A 20,016-nucleotide genomic window follows, 5' to 3' on the forward strand; every position below is an offset into this window, starting at 1 on the left:
GCAATACTAAAATTGCTATTCCACTGTGTACCGCCAGAGGGGGCTATAGTCTAACGGAACAGTAGTTGAAGTTTCGCGGGATTTTCTATAGACAAAGAAACGCCTGGAATGTCTGTTCTTTTAATTCTAAAACAGGTTAGTACAGTAAATAACTACTGTTTCATGTTTCAGATGTTACAAACAGGTGTTTAACTGTGTGATCGAAATGGTAAAGTAGTGCAAGATTCTACTAGCATAAGTAATGGCGTCTCGCTTTTTAAAAACCGAACATTAATGTGGTTCGTGAAAAGGGCGCCCGTGTTAGTCATCTTTTTTATTATTATTATTATTAACATGTGAAATTTGTTTCTTTATCCTCCCTGGTATCTTGTCCTGGCATTTATTCAACGGTTGATTAGAAGTTATTTTCACTGTTAGACTGAACCGGAATGTGAAAAATATATATATTTGTTATTGTACGATGTTTCTCGCACTATGTCGGCTATTTCCAGGCCACAGTTAAGCACGGACCTACGTGTTATTCCTGCATATGTTAAGGCAGTAAATTAAATGGACAGCTTTATAGTTTTTTTTGCTCTGAGTGAATTGAGATTTATATAACAGATATTGTTAAGTGATAGGATGTATAGAGTACGGCTGTAACAATTCATCGAGTAACTCGAATAATTCGATTACAAAAAAATCCTCAATGCAAATTCTTTGCTTCGATGCTTCGTGTAATCCGCACGGCTATGTACCGCTTAGTGATCAGCGTGTTTCACACGGAGGATTATTACTGTTGCACAGTGTGCTTACGCTGCATTACGTGTAGCAGGTTTGATTCGTTGGCGCGTTGGAGGAAGACAAGGGAAATTGTGAGGAAAGTCTGAGAAAAATGTCTAAATTTTGGAACCATTTCAAACAGAAGAAAAGCGAAAATACTGTACAGCGTGTCCATTGTAAAAAAGAATTAGCTTACCACAATAGCACAACGTCAATGATTCAACATCTCAACAGAAAGCACCCAGTCTATGCATCCATTCCACAGAGCGGAGCCAGTACAAGGTAAGCGCGAGCGTTTCACTCACATTTACGGTTAAACGAAGACCTGCGATAGAAACGTATTCATGGGCATATGTGTGAATAAAAAAGTATACCAAGATTCAGCCCAAGCAGCCCCTATTTTTCTTCAACAAAAACACTGATAATACAACAGCAGTGAAAATGATGCTGTCGTAGTTTAATTAACATGGAGCTGGGGCCTGTCTATACACTAACAGCAAAGAGACGGTTCCGTTACACGGGTGGAGTGAAGGAAAACAACAGCAGTGCTTGTAATCGCTACTAAAGCTGTACTGGTAAAGAGCTGGCGAGGAGTCCTTAATCAAACCAGCTGTTCAACAAGCTGAAAGGTGAAGAAAAACAATGCTTTCAGCTGCTCATATTCACCACCGTTCTACAGCAGCAAGGCTGCAGTTAAAATAGAAGCCTATACAAGTTAAAATAGAAGCTGTTTGTATGCAGATAGACTGTTAGCTTAGTTTGACACAATATTTAAATTTGGCAACTTGCAGCAGACCAACAGCAGCCGTCACACTTTGTCGCAGTGATACCTGCAGCATGCAGGGGTGAGTCTAAAGGGGAGCATGGGGTGTACTCAACTAGATCCATTTCAAGGCTCTAGTAATATTATTGTACAGATTTCGATTAATATGAGTAATATTACATAATTATAACATAAATAATATAAATATTATATAAAAATTACTAGGGTTGGGTACCGAAAATCGGTGCCAATACGGCACCGGTACCTATATAACCGGTATGTACCGGACCGAAACAAAACGCGAATTTCGGTGCCGCTTAGATGCCTGAACTGTCGATTGAAATATTTGTTCTCTGGGGCTATGATGAAACAGTTGTAATAAGCATAATATTCATCAACACACACGTGACATCATCAGGAAATGAGACCATCCGAGATGCGCGTGAATGCAGCAACTAACGTTACACTTGCTCTGACGGCAGCAGGTGGTCTACCGTTATCTTAGCTTGCTAAATTAAACAACTTTTGTTAAAATGCCTAAAACTAAACGGTCGAAAGTGTGGCTATATTTCACAAGAAAGGATTCCAACACCGCGGCGTGCAGCAAATGTTTTACAGTAGTTGCGTGTAAAGGGAGAAACACGTCAAATCTAATGAAACATTTGAGGGTACACGGAATAAACTTAAAAGCAGAGGCATGCACCGTGCTTGACAGCTTGCGGACAACAGCTGGCACGATCGGTGTGGATAACCCCAGCCCCAGTCATACCAACCGTAGCAAAAAGGAGTCCACCGATTATGATGACGACAGCAACCTTTCCGCAGGTTAGTGGTAGGCTAATGTAATGTTAAATTAACATTACATAGGTGGCTTATGTTTTGTTGTTTTTTGTATTTACATATATATATATTCATATATACTTTAAACTTTTAATATATTGTTCAATTTTAAGCATTCAATTTTTTGTTCAATAAAAATGTGTTCTTGAGTCATCCACCATCATTTTGTGGCTTTTGTAAAGTATCGGTTCAGGCACCGTTTTGGCACCGGTACCGTTCTAAAAGTATCGATTTGGCACCGGTATCGAAAAAACCCCAAACGATACCCAACCCTAAAAATTACCCACCGCTCCTCCCCCAACAGCCTTGGGCCAGTAAAACTCTGAGACACTGAATTATCCAACTGCCACATGCTCCTTTAAAGGCTTACACACACACACTCATTCTGTAACACACTTAAACACACACACACTGTCACTCACATTCACTTACACACACATGAACATACACACACCATTCCTACCTCATCCAGGAGATACAATCCATTCAGAACTTTTTTTTTTATACCTCCTATAAATGTACAAGAATACAGAGAGTAAATGCCATTTTAATTTATGCCTTAGTTTAGGATATATACAGTATATATACCTTTTTTCAGTAATTTTATTTGACATTATTTTATTTATTTTTGCATTTAAGAAAGTGTTTTCTTAAAAAAACAAACAAACAAAACAAATATGTACATAAATGCACTAAAAGGTTCTTTTGTCAGTTGTTGTATGAAGTTCAGTCATTAAAATGTTCCTAAAAAGGAAACCCATGAGATGTTCATTTTAAGAGACCTGACTATTTTTTCTTTTTTGAATAGTTACTATTGCTCTTTAATAAGATGAAAAGTATTTCTTGTCCGATTACTCGATTAATTGATGGAATAATCGACAGAATACTCGATTACTAAAATAATCGATAGCTGCAGCCCTAGTATAGAGATTTATTCTGTCTATATTTGGATACGTTTGAGAGTGATGTGATATGTTGAATAGGGATTTTCTTTAGACAAAGAAACGCCTGGAATACAAACACCATTGATGTCTCCCGTCTGCGTTCTTTTAATTTTAAAACAGGCTATCATTTACCCACATTTTCGTCTGTGCCCTGAGCCCTGGGACCTATAACATGAACATATTTATTTTATGTACAGTATTTACTTCTTTTCATTGATCTCTGACAAAACAGTGTTGCTGCTGGGTTTCAAAAACAAAACAAAGCTGGGTGAAATTCCCTAAGGTGGGTTTAACAAACTTTGAGCTCAACTCTAAAGTCTGAGTTGATAACCTTAAGATAATGAACTCATATTTTGTTTGGAGCCAGAACAGAGAACAGCTGATCAGTCAGTACACAATCAACTCTTGTATGTTCAGTGAATTAGGCATGTGCATGGCTAGTTGTTAAGCATGGCATTCACATTTTTGATTATTTCAGGCAGAGAATGAGACTACAATTATTACCTTTGAATAACAATGTGGTTTTGGCATATAATGTACCATCTGAGGTACTCCTCCACAAATGTATGTTTCTCCTCTAATGTCGTCACACGTCGGAAACACCAAGCAGTTTGGAACATGGTGCTGTTTTGCAAAATCAGATTTTGCAGTTATTCCACAGATTCTGCTTTCTGGACCTGTTAGAAAGTGTCAAATATCGAGACTAACCGAAAACTATCCCTAAATGTTTCAAATGTAATGGATTCCGAGTCTGATTCCAAGTTTTGTGATGACATGCGCGCTCCCGTTTCTCGGAGATCTGAGAAATATCTCGGACAGCACAAAGGATCCCAAGTTCTGAATCCAATATGGCTGGGCCCTTTATCAACAGAAGGGAAAGTTGTAGTTTTATCCTGTTTAAGCACTACTTCTCATTTGTGGCTCATTAAATCGGTCACACACTATACCATCCAACTTATCTGTGGACGTGTTGCTACAGCGTTTTATACGTAAAGCACTGCGCGTAATGTGTTATCAACTGATATTACTAACAATGGCTAACAATTACCCGGGCTAGAATTGGATTTCATGATTGTTGGATTATTTATCGGATTTGAGGTAGTTCGGGTTAATTGTAAGTGAACGAAGACAAAGGCCATTTAAATTGAGGTACCTTAAATCCAACAAGTTGTCCGGCTAAGCAAAAAATCTTGCTTTTTCATATGGGTCCATGGTATTGCTACTTCTGTGGCAAATGGAACGGGTTTTTCCCGAGTTTTTAGCGGATATGACGTAATCTCGGAATCTGAAAATTGGATCCCAAGGCAAATGGAACGCAGAATAAGGTTTTGATTCATTTCTTTTCCATTTTTGACTTGCCTAAAGTTATGCAATCTGATCAGGGAACTAACTTCATGTCCACAGGGTTCCCGCGGGGTCTTAAAAAGCCTTAAAAAGTCTAAAATTTAGAAAGTTAAATTTAAGGCCTTAAAATGTCTTTAAAAAGCCCAGATTTACATCCTAGGTCTTAAATTTAATTTACCTAAGTCTTAAAATTCTTACCTCCATGCATTCCCAAGAAGCGTTGTCCGCAGAAAATAAAATAGTAAAATGCTGTAGAACTAATCCGTTGGTTGTGTTTTCTGGTCTGCACCGGTGTCTGCGTGGTGATAAAACTACAAATCCCATTGCTTGATCACTGTAGCTAGGCAACCATCTAGTTTGAGAAGGGTCTGGCAGCAGAACGTGCACTCTCAGCCATTTGCACACTCAGCCATCTGCACGCTCAGCCACAACAGGAAGTGCAGGGGAATCAAGCCCTAACTTAGTTCTTGAGGCCAGTGTGAACAGTATGTTGTTTTATTGTTTGTATTACTGAATGATATAGTTACAAGTTTATTTATTTCATGCCATACATTATTGCAATGTAAATGTTTTGATGTAGTGCATTAGTAACTTTTTTCTCTGATGACTGGAGTGAATTTTTTCAGTAACTAGCCAGTTGGCTCACGTTATCTTACCGTAAAATACACATTTCTACTTTTACAGAGCTTTTCATGGAGTTACCTTGTGAATGTCTTAGTTTTCAGCATGTAGCTTTTAGTTGAGGAGAACGTTTCTCGGTCTCCTTATGGTAAGGCAAGACAAGTTTATTATCATACACAGCGGTTATTTAATGTGCTTTATAAAAACAAGATTCAAAATAGTTAAACCAAGACAAGAAAGTAAAATAGAAATGTTTGAATAAAAATTGCTTGGAAATTCTAAATCTGATTAAAAGTGCAGAATGAGGCATGTCATAGCCAACTCGTCCACTCCTCCCGTGTGCCACGCCCCCTCATTAACCTCCTGTGGAATCACATGTCCTCAGCTGTTTCCAGTTGTTTTCATTAGTCCTATGTATTTAAGTCTGCATTAGGTATGTTTTCCCCAGTCCGGTCATTGACGTCCGTCTTGCGTTTCTTCGATGTTCCTGTTTTGTCTCCATTCTAATAAGCCCTCATTCACCCGATCTCACGGCATCTGTGCTGCTTCTCCGCCGAAAGGCATGACACAGTAAATGTACAGCTAAAAATCAGACACAATTAGAGATTTTATATTACATCACAATGTTTTTATTGGTTTGTTTTGTTTAGTTTTTTTAGGCTAGTATCTCATTTGATTCCTCATGTCGTGTCCAATGTTCTTTGTTTTTTTTGTTTTTTCCCATCCAGCTTTTATTAAACAGTTTGGTACCTCATGGCATATGTAAAGTATATTACGTATTACAGTCCTGATATATGATTATTAATAACCCAGAATTGTACTATTTTTTAATTCCATTTTACTCTTTATTCACACACACACATAAATACGCGGTGTGTGTGTGTGTGTATAGATCCCCCGCCTAACGCGGAGGATGCGTTCCAGACCCATCAGCGATAGATGAAAATCCACGATATAGAAAGACCATATAAATAAACTTTTTTTGTAGTTTAAGCCTTAAAATACCCCTCCCACATGCGTTAAACACATGTAAACTTATTAAAACACACTTTGTAAACACATATGATATGTGGATGTTGGGCTAATGATATGAATGACATAAAATATGAGAATTTCTGGTATCATTTGAATGTTTCTAGTAATGCATCGAGTTGGTCTTAAATTTTACTCATAATGGTCTTAAAAGGTCTTAAATTTAACTTACTGAAACCTACAAGAACCCTTTGTCCAGAACCTTTACACAGGTATTGCAGACACTGGGGATAAAGCATGTTGCTTCCAGCCTGTACCATCCAGAGTCTCAAGGGGCCCTTGAGCAGTCTTTAAAATCCATGCTAAGGAAATACTGCATGGACACTAGTAGAGCTTGGGACGAGGGGGTTCCTTTTGTTGTATTTGCTTGCCGAGAGGCTGTGCAGGATTCACTAGGTTTTAGTCCTGCTGAACTTGTCTTTGGGCACACTGTGTGTGGCCCCTTGAAATTGGTAAAAGACAAGATATTGTCAGAGGGGGCTCCAGAGCAGAATGTTTTAGAGTTTGTGGCAAATGTTCATGATAAAATGCGTAGGGCATGTTCGTTAGCAAAAATATATCTATGCGAGGCTCAAGGTAGTATGAAAAGGAGTATGATAAAAATGCTGTTTCTAGGTCTTTTAATTCAGGGGACCAAGTTCTAGCATTATTGCCTATGTCAGGGTCTTTGTTAAAGGCAACGTTTTCAGGTCCATATGTGATTGACTGGAAGATCAATGACACAAATTATGTGATTTGTACTCCTGATTGTCAACGTAAGTCTCGTGTTTTCCATATAAACATGTTGAAAGCCTATCAAGTACTTGGAGTGTCTTCTGTGAGTGCATGTCCTTCACCCACTTCAATTGCTGTTTTAGCTTCTATGGGGAAGGGGGAAGATGAGAGTGACAATTTACGGTTAGGTGAACCTTCATTACTGTGTCCTCGTCTTCAAAACACAGATATTAACAGAGTTAGCCAATCATTTGAAGTATTTACCGTCTATACAACAAGCTGGTATTATTGATTTGATCCATTCTTTCCTGTCATGGTTTAGTGATACGCCTTCGCAAACGCATGTAATATCCCACGATATGCAAGTGCTTTTTGACAGGCCTCTTAAACAACATCTGTATCATGTGAATACTGTTAAAAGACGCATCATGACGGAGGAAGTTCAGTATTTATTGTCGCATGGTTTTGCCAAGCCTAGTGCTAGTCCATGGAGCTTGCCTTGTCTTTTGGTTCCTAAACCGGATGGGACTGGATGCCTGATTCATATCCGTTACCTCGCATGGAGGATTGTGTTGACAACTCGGGTTCAGCTCAATTTGTTAGTAAACTTGATTTACTGAAGGGATATTGGCAGGTACCATTAACACCCAGGGCATCTGACATTTCTACTTTTGTCACACCAGAATCTTTTGCACAATACTCTGTTATGGCTTTTGGCCTCCGAAATGCACGGCCACCTTTCAGAGATTGATTAATACAGCTGGGGCTCGTAATTGCTCTGCATAACTAGATGATATAGTTGTGTATTCATCTTCGTGGCCAGAACATTTAAATGACTTGCGTCTGGTGTTTACCTGTCTGAGTGAAGCTTCTCTTGCCCTTAATTTAGCCTAATGTGAATTTGCCAAGATACACAGCGGACATGGTGGTGTCTGTAGGTTCATGTGTGGGCCTACAAGGCTTCAGGCAGATTCAGCACATTTTGGTTGATACTAGTGTTTGCATGATATCATGAACACCTCAGGGCCTATGAACAACAGACATGTTTGCTTGTAACCCAACTGAAAACTTCAATGATGTCTTTCCACTCTCTGCCTACAGGGTTAAAGGCAAGGTGTTTGTTACTCTGAAGCGTTACATTTTGTGCTGAATGTCATGTTTTATTGTTTCAGAACCATGGAGCAGTCCTGGCCAGTGAGGATAGTTCTTGGTGAAAATGACATTCGAAAGGTAATTTTCCATGAGAGACCAGGCACTGTGGAAGAATTAATAGAGGAATTGAAAAAACGGTTGAGGCTACAGCATGACTTCATGCTTCACTATGAAGACCCAGATTTCAAACATGCTTTTTGCAACCTTACGGATAGCACTGAATTGACCGATAGAACAACACTGAACACTGTCTCTCTGGAAAGTGTCAGTTTAACACTCAACCAGTGTATTGTCTTCAACGGGCACCTTGTCTACAGCTAGTTCATCTGACACGGAAATACTGCCTCGCACTGAGGAAACCTCACGTGACCCATGGCCTTCTGCCTTTGAGGTACCATATTTCTTGAAGCTTAATATACATGATGATGAGAGATGGCACACGCATGTCAGTTTCACGAGACATGAAGCATGACTTTCTGCAGAAGCTGGCTGAGGAAATGTACAAACTCTCAGCTTATCCACAAGATGAACAGTTCACTGATGTTCATTGATAACTGCTAAGCAGCCTTGCCTTGCTGAGCCAGGATCAACCACGGGTTTCTACGGATGGAAAAATAGTTTAAAATTCAAAATGGGGAATCTACACTCCAAACTTCGCCAGTGTGGAATTGCAGATGTCTCAGTCAGCAGTAATAAGAGAACACGACAAAACCCAGATGGAGAGTCAACTGGAAAAAAAACTCGAGACCCAGAAGTAGTGAGACAAACTTCCTACCAAATTTTCCACAGGGTCAAGATACAAGAACACTTGAAAGCTCTAGACAGATGCTTGAAAACAAGATGAAGAAAAGGTCACCAAATGCAGTGCATGTAAATCAGCTGATGAACCAGACCTTTTCATTAAGACATAAGGAGATTGTAGAGGAGCAGCCTCCAATTAACACTGATCAGGTTTATTTTACATTTTCTTCAAATCAAACAGGCTTTTATTGTCAATTCCCTATGTGTTCATAACATACAAGGGAATGGATATGCTGTTCCTCTCTCGTCTTTGTAATACAGTATAAAAAAGTAAAGGCAAGGGGTGGGTGGTGGGGAGGTGATGGTAGTAGACAGAGTTCAGTATTCTGGCAGCTATTGGAAAATCTTGTGGATCGGGCCCAGTGTCAAAGACTCGGGCGGGTTTGGAGCGGGGATGAGGCATGGTGCAGGCACAAAGGTGGACAACCCTTTTGCGGCTCAAAGAACAGCGGTTTATTTAACAAAACAGAAAACACTACGAACATAATAAAACCAAAGGACCACGAGGGGTCAAAAACAAAAGGGGATAAAGAAAGACTAAATTTACAAAGGGGGTCAGGCAGGCAGGCTACTAACAGAATATCCAAAACTACACTAACAACTGTCACAAACAACGAACCACTGAGGAACAGAAGCAGGGACTTAAATACTGAAACTAAAACTGTGTAACAAGACTAACACAGGGCAGGTGAGACTAATTAACAAAGACTGGGAAAACAGGTCACAGGTGAAACTAATTAACTCAGGGAACTAAAACAGGGAAACTAAGAACTAAGCAAGAAAGAGGGAAACAGAATCTAACACTGGGGAATTACAGACAGGTAAAAACACAAGCAGGGGCACAAGGAACGAAACCAAAACCAAATACAAAATCACCAGACAAGAATTAGAAAAACTCAAATGAAACACTAGGGAGCAAAATACAAAAACAGAGGAGGTGGGATTGAAACACAGGACAGAAGGATTCACAGACAACCAGATGCTCAATGTGTTGAACCATGAGGCCGACAGGGAACAAGGAAAAACACAAAGACTGACAACACGAGGGACGGGATGACCAGCAACGCCTACTGGCCGAACAGGGAAGGGACACCGAGTAGGACAACAGGAGCTGACCCTGACACCCAGAGGTTCTGTTACCTCTTCCCTGAGGGGAGGAAGCTGAAGAGGGAGTGTAAGGGGTGAGAAGAGTTGTCGGCAATACTGATGGCTCTACGGTTGAGGCGGATGTGGAATATGTCCTTGAGGGAAGGCAGTGGGGCAACGATGATCTTACTGGCTGCATCCACTACGCTTTGCAGGGATTTCCTACAGGAGGTAATCTGTTCTTGGATCCATTGGAATTCTGGACAGAAAAGACATACTGTATATTGTTAACTTCTAGCATTGAAAATGAGTGGATCATCAGGACAAAGGGAAAGTGTGAGAAGTAGGAAAAGGACTTAGCTTTTATATTTTTTTCTTTTGCTGCCTTGCATTGGTCCTCTACATGCATCTGTTGCAACCTGGATTGGAATGAAACATAAAAAGTCAGTATTACAGCAAGTAAACCATCACTAACAATGACTATATCAAAAATCATTTATCAGGACACGAGAAAATGGTAGAAGGACGTAGCTTTGTGCTTTTCTTTTTCTTCTGCTGCTTTGATGTGGTCCTCTGTTTGGAACTTGGATACTCCAAAACCGTAGTGCTCTACCACCTCATACAACTGGTTTTTGCAACCCTCTTGTTGGGGAAGGGCAGGTGACCACACACTAATGTAAATAGTGTGACCCCCACAGACCAGACTGTGGCGGGGCCAGCTAGGTATTGCCCCTTCAGGAACCACTCTGGGGGAGCGAAGACCTTTGTCCCTGAAACGAAGCAAAATCATTCAGAAACTCACAAAATCTTTCATAAACCTAGATATTTTTAATGAAACGAGTTAGGTTAGGACTCAAGAACACAAATCCAACTCCCCTGCTGGGAGTTTTATCACAAGTCCAGATTACTTAATCACTGCAGTGTTTCCCCTAGGTTTACAGTTTGGGGGGGGGGGGGGGGAGCGGCAGAAGGGCACTGACAGGATTCATGGTGTTCATGCGTTTCTTTTAATGACAGCAGTCAATATAACAACTGCACTAAACATCAGAACATTTCTTTTTATGACAATTATCCACAAAGTGTGCAGCTTTTGTCACTGTAGTATATCCTTCTGGGCTTCTAGAAGAACATTTCTAGAGCTTCTTGATATGGGAAGTCAGAAATATCTGGCCCATTTATTGAGATCTGCATGCAGGCTGCAAGATGCTCTCCGTTCTGCCTATTGCGGATGTATGTCTCGACCTCCACCCTGCGAGCGTTTGAAAAATGCCGAGATTTTTGTCTGCTTAGGTGGCTGATGCAGCATATTTTCCGACGCGCACTCTCTGTCTGCTGGTGGGAGTGTGCTCACCTGTGTGTGTGCACACGTTTCTGTGCCGTGCATTGGGGTGGAACTCCGCCATGCGCGATACAGAGAACAGAGGACAATTGTAAACCCGCGACCGTATAGAGACAAAAATGACAAGCTGTTGTGTATATACGATAAATAACATAAGGCTATTTAGTTTAATAAAAGGACAATGTATAGACCTGTTCTATAGGAAAGGTAACCTTAAATGACTTCTGTTGTGATCTGGCGCTACATAGAAAATTAAATTAGATTAAATTAAATGAACTTGATCTTCAAGGGGGGGCGGGGCGGCCCCCTGATATAATGGTAGGGGAAACACTGCACTGGATTACCCGCTACTTGCTGTTGAACCAGGGGTTAGTTTGACAGGATTTTAATTAGCCTCTCTCACTGACCTGAATATTTTGTGTAGTGGGAATCTGTCCAGATATCACCACAGCCGAAGTCAATGAGTTTCACCTCCAGAGTGTCTGTGTTGATCAAGAGGTTCTCAGATTTCAGGTCTCGATGGAAGACACCTGATTCCTGGCAGTGACGCAAGGCCTGGAGCACCTGCACCAGCACCTGCCTGGCAACACCCTCTGACAGGATCCCTCCTTCACTTTGGCAGAAGTCAAAGAGATCCTGGCATGGGTCCGGCCTTTCCAGGACCATAATATAGTCCTGTGGTCCATCAAACCAGTCGATGAGCTGCAGCACGTTAGCACAGGATGACTTCTGGCTAACAAGCTTCATCAGTGCCACCTCCAATGGGATGGGCCCATCAATTCCAGGCTATGAATGGGAGAGCAGGATATACATATTATATTTAGGCAGAAATTCCTCCAAATAAACCCAGCTCCATGACTGAAAACACTTACCAGTTCTAGCTCCTTATAATTCTTCCTGGCATATTTGATGGCCACCTAGAGGGGAAAAAAAATCACAAATTTAGTGTAGTGCATATTGAGAAGGCATCGCCTTTTATAGGTGCCTGTAACCGGTGTAATAAAAGGGATCTCTGGAGAGATATTACTTTGCATGTCACGACTACACCGTTTGGTGACTTACTGGGAAGCCATCGGCCTTGCGAATGCCGGCGAAAACTGCTCCAAAACCACCCTTTCCGAGCAGTTCCCCCTCGAGGTACAGGTCCTCCAAATGTTCTACAACATTAAGCAGGTACAGTTCAGAAAAAGAGTCCATACAGCATTTTCTACAGGATAACACAGTTGCAGACACTTCACTATTAACTTTAAATAGCATGAATTAATATTTCTTTACCACATGCCTATCACGAACATGGCCTTTTAATTCAGTATTATCATTAGTTTGCCTATTAGATGCTGCAGTCAGAGTAAGCTCGGGTTCAGAATCAAAAGAGCTACAGTATTGAACCAATTTGGGTATAAGTTTGCTTTTCAAACGTTCAGCGACATTTTTTTTATCAATCAAAGAATCAATTGTTGCATTAATTTGTTTAATCTATAAGTCCAGGACAGTGTTCACATCTGTTCTTGCAGTAAGCCTTATTAAAGAGAATCACATGGCTTTCTTATGTGTAATTTTCATTCCCTATGAAAAGGCAATCATCTTTTGCTACAAACCTTTGCGGGGATCGCCGGTGCTCTGGACTTCCGAACTCTCCCTCCTTTTTTTCGCTGGAGATTGATCATCAGAATCGGAGCGGGAGCGTTTCCTGTCCATTATTGCTCTAGACCAAAAAGTAATCGATCGTAAGAGCAAAGAGATCCTTCTCAATACCGAGCAAGATGCAAAAGATGCTGTCCAGTTACGGATGGATGGATGAGCATCATTCAAATATTGTTGATTTTAGAACAACGGACGGCATCATGCACGGGGTTACATGGGCTGCAGCCCAGAGGCCCCCTCACTCCCCCCGTCGTAAAATTGAAAAATAAATAAGATATTTGAATATATTATTTAGCAGTAATATAATTAGTTGTCAATTTGAATATTCTCCCCGTCTGTTTCTTCCGGGTTCTCCGGTTTCCCTGTAGTCTAAACACATGCACGACTATTGAATATGGATGAATTGATAATTGTTAGTTATGTCCTCTAATAAGCGGTGGTTCATTCCTTCTAAAGCTCAAAGTATCTCCAACTAGTACATCGATCAGAAATCACGGAGTGACATGGAATCCGCCATTGCGGTTCTGATCGGCTATGATTAAAACCCAGAAACAACTTAACCGATCACATACGAAATGCAGTCAAAGGTTTCTGGCCCAGTCATAAACAGCGTACGTGGCTAATTTGTGGGAATATTTAACAAAAATGATTGAAAAAAGATCACCGAAAGGCAATCTTGTTCCGCTGAACGGAAATACGCATCGCTTGTAATGATCACGTTTCTCTGGGTGAAATTGATCATTATATGCGAATGATGGTTATTATGGTTTTTTTCTGTTTCTTTATGTCTTAGACAGATTACCATCTGATTCACATTTGTATATTTATTACATTCAAATAAGGACAGCGTTGATCGCTATATATTTACTTAATTTTATTGACGATTTAAAACCACAGTAGTTGTTTCAAACGCTTTTCAAATTACAGTACCGCACCAATTAAATTACTGAAGTGTGTATAATTCAAATACGATATAACACAATACAGTACTGTACATAATATTCAATTCAATTTTATGTATACAGCGCATCTTCACAACGTTACAGCAAAGCATGAAGTTCCCACGGCAGCCTGTCTTTCTCATTTAACCAGCACATTTCATTAAAACATCCTCAGCTTAGCGTAGCATTTGCTCTACGGTGTTGAGCAGTAGGATATCACACTTCTGCTCCAGCTGGTTCTTCACTGGTTGACATGCCTCATCCTCCTGTCGGTGCCGGTGTTACACCATATTTTGTGACCGTCGTAATGTGTGACTCTAGGGGCGCTGTCTCACATATGACTGGGAAAGAATGCGAGGTTCGTCTTCACGTGCACGAGCACTCTGCGCATGTTCCGTACCGTAATCACTGTAGGTTTTTCAAGGCTGCAGCATTTCCACTTTCTGATCCGTCCCATTATTTGCATTTCTCAGTGTTGTCTCCGGAGCCATGAATGGAAATAACTCTTCTGCATGTACATTCCGAATCAACATTCGCGAGTTATATGGCTGGCTAAAACAGTGGGTATTTCTAAGCTGCAAAGCAAGTAACTGATGTTGCGATTGTTTCCACCGATTGCTCGCTTTTATTTTTGATTTATTTATTTCAAATGGGATGTGTGCAAGTTACATAGAACCATCGACTAAGGATATATTCATATATGTAAATGCAGATTTCAAATAAAAGTTTAAAAACTACGAAGTGCTTATTTGAATTTTTCTTACGTTCTGACCCTTACACAGCTGTTTATTTAGCCAGTTTTGTGATGTATGATGCTGTGTACTGTGTGCTCACGCATTAGGAATCGATCTAACGTCAGATGTCAGAAAATGTCACCACCTTTGCCAGCGCTAAACTGTACATCTCAGCAATTAATTATTTGCATAATTATTTATTCTATAATTCTTATGATAATTCACCCAACATATTTTTTATTGCAGTGTCACTGCTTTCTCCTGGAATCTTACGGGGTCACACAATCCGACGGCAGCTGTCAGAAAGTGTGACCCCCCCGCTGCAGCTGATTGGTACACCCCAGTTCTGAAAGCTTTACAGGATTATAATATCTAGTCATGACAAGTAACCTGAAGTTGTTTTCACTGTTGCGTTACTGCTTTCTCCTGGAATCTTACGGGGTCACACAATCCGACGGCAGCTGTCAGAAAGTCAATGAAGCTTTCTGTTTCATGACAGTCAGTGACTTACAGTTAGAAGCTACTGGGCCATACTTTAATAGAAATGTGACATAATGTGAACACTTTTTATGTTCAGTTAAAGGAAAAATATACTCAGCAAAAAAAGAAACGTCCCTTTTTCAGGACTGTGTATTTCAACAATAATGTTGTAAAAATCCAAATAACTTTACAGATCTTCATTGTAAAGGGTCTAAACAATGTTTTCCATGCATGTTCAATTAACCATAATCAATTAATTAACAATAGTCACACCAGGAACACACAAGCCCTCAGTCCAGCCTCTCTCAGCCTATTGCGGACAGTCTGAGCACTGATGGAGGGATTGTGTGTTCCTGGTGTGACTCGGGCAGTTGTTGTGGCCATCCTGTACCTGTCACGCAGGTGTGATATTCGGATGTACCGATCCTGTGCAGGTGTTGTTACACGTGGTCTTCCACTGCGAGGATGATCAGCTGTCCTTCCTGTCTCCCTGTAGCGCTGTCTTAGGCGTCTCACAGTGCGGACATGGCAATTTATTGCCCTAGCCACATCAGCAGTCCTCATGCCTCCCTGCAACATGCCTAATGCACGTTCACGCAGATGAGCAGGGACCCTGGGCATCTTTCTTTGGGTGTTTTTCACAGTCGGTAGACAAGTCTCTTTAGTGTCCTGCGTTTTTAGAACTGTGACCTTAAATGCCTACTTTCTGTAAGCTGTTAAGGTCTTAACGACCATTCCACAGGTGCATGTTAATTAATTGATTATGGTTAATTGAACATGCATGGAAACATTGTTTAAACCCTTTACAATGAAGATCTGTAAAGTTATTTGGATTTTTACAACATTATTGTTGAAATACACAGTCCTGAAAAAGGGGCGTTTCTTTTTTTGCTGAGTATACAGTGCCTGACAAAAGTCTTGTCGCTTAACCAAGTTGTAGGAACAACAAATAATAACTTGACCTGTAGTTAATCAGTTGGAATCAGAAATGGCTTATAAGAAAAGGCAAAGCCCTCTAGATTATGCTTATTATACCAAAATAAAGTTTTGCATCATTCATTGAGTTTTGTCATGTAATTAGGACAGAAAGGTCAACTTTTGCCTGGACAAAAGTCTTGTCATATGCAAAAATAATGTAGAAATTATACATATACTTCATTTAGAATACACAAACATGCTACAATAACATCAGAACATAAAGTCATGGTGCCTTGGAAAAAAAAATTAATAATGTGTATGACTCCCATGAGCTTGGAGGACCACATCCATATGTCTTGGCAATGACTGAAATAACTTGTTGATGAAGTCATCAGGAATGGCAAAGAAAGCAGTTTTGCAGGACTCCCAGGGTTCGTCTAGATTCTTTGGTTTCGTCTTCCAAGCCTCCTCCTTCATCTTACCCCAGACATGCTCAATAATGTTCATGTCTGGTGACTGGGCTGGCCAATCCTGGAGCACCTTGATCCTCTTCAGTTTCAGGAACTTCAATGTGGAGGCTGAAGTATGAGAAGGAGTGCCATCCTTCTGCAGAATTTGCCCTCTCTTATGGTTTGGAATGTAATGGGCAGCAAGAATATCTTGATACTTCAGGCTGTTGATGTTGCCATCCACTCTGCAGATCTCTCGAACACCCCCATGGATGTAACCCCAAACCATGATTTTTCCTCCACCAAACTTGACTGTTTTCTGGGTGAATTTTGAGTTCATGCGGGTTCCAACAGGTCTCCTGCAGTATTTGCGGCATTTGGTATGTAGTTCAATGGATGATTCGTCAGAAAAATCAACCTTCGGCCACTTTGCCTCTGTCCATCCTTGCTGCAAGCTGTGGGCCTTGGCAAATTCAACATGCTTTTTTGTTGTGTTCTTGTTAATGCTGGTTTCTGAGCACTAATTTGGCCATGGAGACCACTGCGTGCGAGAATTCGAGAAACTGTTCTTGTAGACACAGCGGTTTCTGGTGACCAGTTCTGATGTAGCTCTGCTGCAGTTGAAAAAGGGTTGGCCCTGGACTTTCGAAGCAACAAACGGTCCTCTCAAAGAGTTGTCTTACGGGGTCTGCCTGACCTGGGCTTGTCATGAACATCACCAGTTTCTTCATATCTTTTTTTAATCCTCTCCACTTGACGTTTGGATACATTAACGATGTCTGCCACCTCAGCAGCAGACTTGGTCTGTGGTTGAATCTTTGGCATGTTGTCAGAAGTTAGGTTGCACTTCAAGTGAAGGTCTGGTGTGCTGGGGTTCTTTTTATACACACCTGGGATTATGTTCATTACAATATTTGTCACAGGTGAACCTCTAATTTGTGATTGGTTGAATAATTAAAAGACATGACAAGACTTTTGTCCTTGCAAAAACAGGTGTTATGGACTTTAACAAGCTGTGAACATCAGGACACTTTTTGACTGTTTCATTTTGTACCCAGTTATTAATGTGAAAACCCTTGGCATTAAATTGATCCATTCAATGTAACAATTGATTGATTAGAAATAAAGTTATATGCCTTTTTAAGTTACTATGTCCTTATGTGACAAGACTTTTGTCAATGACTGTATTTGTCAAAACAGGGGTGTATTTTTAGTGTCAACCATTAAAATACAATGAAGAAAGAAAGAAACTGTGAATTACCCAGTTAAATACATTTACAACTATTTACAAGTACTTTCAGGATTTTAAAGAATTAGGTGCATCCAGAGCAGTTGTAGGGCTGATTTACATCTGGTCTTCCAACACACTCCAGGTGGTACCATCTTTCACAGTCGTCACACTGAATCTATAACCACAAATGCAAGCTTTATGTAAGTCAATCTTTATGTTGCAAAATAATCTTGAATGTGTAAAAAAATAATATAATTCCCTTGCATTTACAGAGTTTTTCAGAATACACAAGACCACAACATTTGAGTTGTTTACATGGGTGGCATCTTACCCAGATAGTGGTGAGGTCTTTTTTTCTCCTGCTTTTGCCATGACTCTTCGTGTCATCTTCACCACAGTAGTGGCAGAGGTCTAAGTAAGATATGGAATTATTTACAGACTAACATGTCAAAGGAATGGAATTATGAAACTATGCATTAAAAAGAACATTTTTACCGGTAGATCTGAGCAATGTCAAGGCCACCTCTCTCCTGTATTTTGTGACATCTGCCTTTGCATTGGGGAATGTCAGAGGCTCCCCAGCCAGAAGTTGGTCAGCATACTACAAAAGACAGAATTAACTGAATGGTCAATAGCACTCTACACTGTCATATGAGAACTCATCATGGTTCTACTTATTAGCCTTAAAAAATGGTCTAATCCCTTGTATAACACTTATGTCATTGTGTTACGATGGTTAACAGGGGTTATGTTTCTAATGTTTTTCTGAGCAATGTACTCACTACAAAATCAAATACTAAGCTAATTACTGTCTGTGTGATTATTGGTTACATGATTGTGGAGGAAGCTATTTAAATTCAGCATTTATGGATTCTACTTTGAAAATAAGATGAAAACCATAGTGCGTTATAGATGGCACTTTTGAAAGTACACTACAGTACACTGCAACAATAACTCATCACTTTGCACATATGAAAGCACAAATGAAATTGATGTCTTAGTTTCGAATACTTGTCAGATGGTTTGTTGACATAAGACAATATGCAAGAAAGTGAACCAACTTTCAATACAAAAACTCCACACGAGGTAGGATCCCTCTGAAGGGAATGGGGGATTGTGCTTGATGTCCACAAGGACACTGCATGTCCTCTTGTTTTCATGAATGCCCTGAAAACAGGCGTAAATGGCATTACATAATTGCATGACATAAATAACCACTAAATATGTCATTTAGAGTGAGAATAATCTTACTCTGAGAACCTAGAGCACCTCTCTAGTTTAGCTAAATCACTGCCCAGGGGGTCAAGCACAAGACTTCTCTGCTCCACTGGGAAAATAGCCTGTGTAAGGTTGGAGAAATGCTCTTTTGTGAGTCATGCAGGCATTGCTATTACATTGGTACCAAACAGAAAAAATATAGTGCTGTATATTTTTCTTACTATGAGTATCCAATGACCAGGCTCATTTACAGCTCCCAAAATCACATGGTACTTGGTTGGGTCACACTTAATAAAAAGTTTGTTAAAAGTTAAAATTATAAAGTTGTCAAAGATCAGGCTGCTTAATAAGGTTTTAAACTAAATTTTTCCTTCTCTACCTTGAGTCTTGTGTTCCTCCCTTGCCACATACATGTTGCTTCGTAGGAATCTAGGTGCAATGCCTGTCTGCCTCCTTCCTTTTGATTATTTTTGTGCACTGTGTGCCTGAGGTACGCATTTATCACCTGTGGAGAAATTGAGAATATAGGTTATAGGAAAAATAAATATGACACTTTATTTATTTATTTATCCATCCGTCCGTCCGTCCGTCCGTTTGTTTGTTTGTTTATTTATTTATTTATTAATGCTCAAGGCATAAAACCAAGCAATATGTGACATAATAAAGAAAAAGTATTATTAAAACTTACTTCACTCTCAAGCTGTTGATTTGGAGCTATTTTTCCTATGTCCCAGTAAAATAGCTTGTACGGGCCAATTCTGGAGAGAAGAACATGGATATTTTTGCCAGTCCACACCTTTTTTACGTCTGTGTGTGACATAAAGACACAACTTTAAAAATGACCCTTAAACAATGTTACATTGCATATTATGTCTAACCATAAGTTATCATTTTTACCAAACTTGTATGATAATTAAATAACTGTTACTAAAATTGTGAACTGAAAAATTCTGATGGTGGTTTATAATGTCAGAATTTTTAAGATTCTGATTTATGCATGAAC

The 20,016-nt window shown here is 40.0% G+C and overlaps 1 protein-coding gene and 1 long non-coding RNA gene across 2 annotated transcripts; one reads left to right on the top strand and one right to left on the bottom strand.

Annotated features, from left to right (window-relative positions):
• Positions 1-55: 55 nt before the first annotated feature.
• LOC140578657 (uncharacterized) lies at positions 56-14,720 on the top strand. Its single transcript, XR_011982927.1, has 3 exons — positions 56-135; positions 8,193-8,250; positions 11,905-14,720. It is a non-coding gene; the product is annotated as an uncharacterized lncRNA (long non-coding RNA).
• LOC140578656 (serine/threonine-protein kinase pim-1-like) lies at positions 11,783-13,130 on the bottom strand. Its single transcript, XM_072700350.1, has 4 exons — positions 12,997-13,130; positions 12,461-12,555; positions 12,271-12,315; positions 11,783-12,184 (listed from the first exon to the last, which is right to left on the bottom strand). The coding sequence occupies exons 1-4, from the start codon at positions 13,094-13,096 to the stop codon at positions 11,798-11,800; spliced, it is 627 nt and encodes a 208-aa protein (XP_072556451.1). The 5' UTR covers positions 13,097-13,130; the 3' UTR covers positions 11,783-11,797.
• Positions 14,721-20,016: the final 5,296 nt, after the last annotated feature.

The sequence above is a fragment of the Paramormyrops kingsleyae genome, chromosome 16 (assembly GCF_048594095.1).
Source record: "Paramormyrops kingsleyae isolate MSU_618 chromosome 16, PKINGS_0.4, whole genome shotgun sequence".
NCBI lineage: Eukaryota > Metazoa > Chordata > Actinopteri > Osteoglossiformes > Mormyridae > Paramormyrops > Paramormyrops kingsleyae.

Bases quoted from the DNA above. Each gene is read 5' to 3' on its own strand.
- LOC140578656 (XM_072700350.1), bottom strand. From the start codon at position 13,096: ATGGACAGGAAACGCTCCCGCTCCGATTCTGATGATCAATCTCCAGCG. The intron at 12,556-12,996 runs GTTTGTAGCAAA...TTAATGTTGTAG, and splicing joins CACCGGCGATCCCCGCAAAG to AACATTTGGAGGACCTGTAC. The intron at 12,185-12,270 runs GTAAGTGTTTTC...TCCCATTCATAG, and splicing joins ATTATAAGGAGCTAGAACTG to CCTGGAATTGATGGGCCCAT.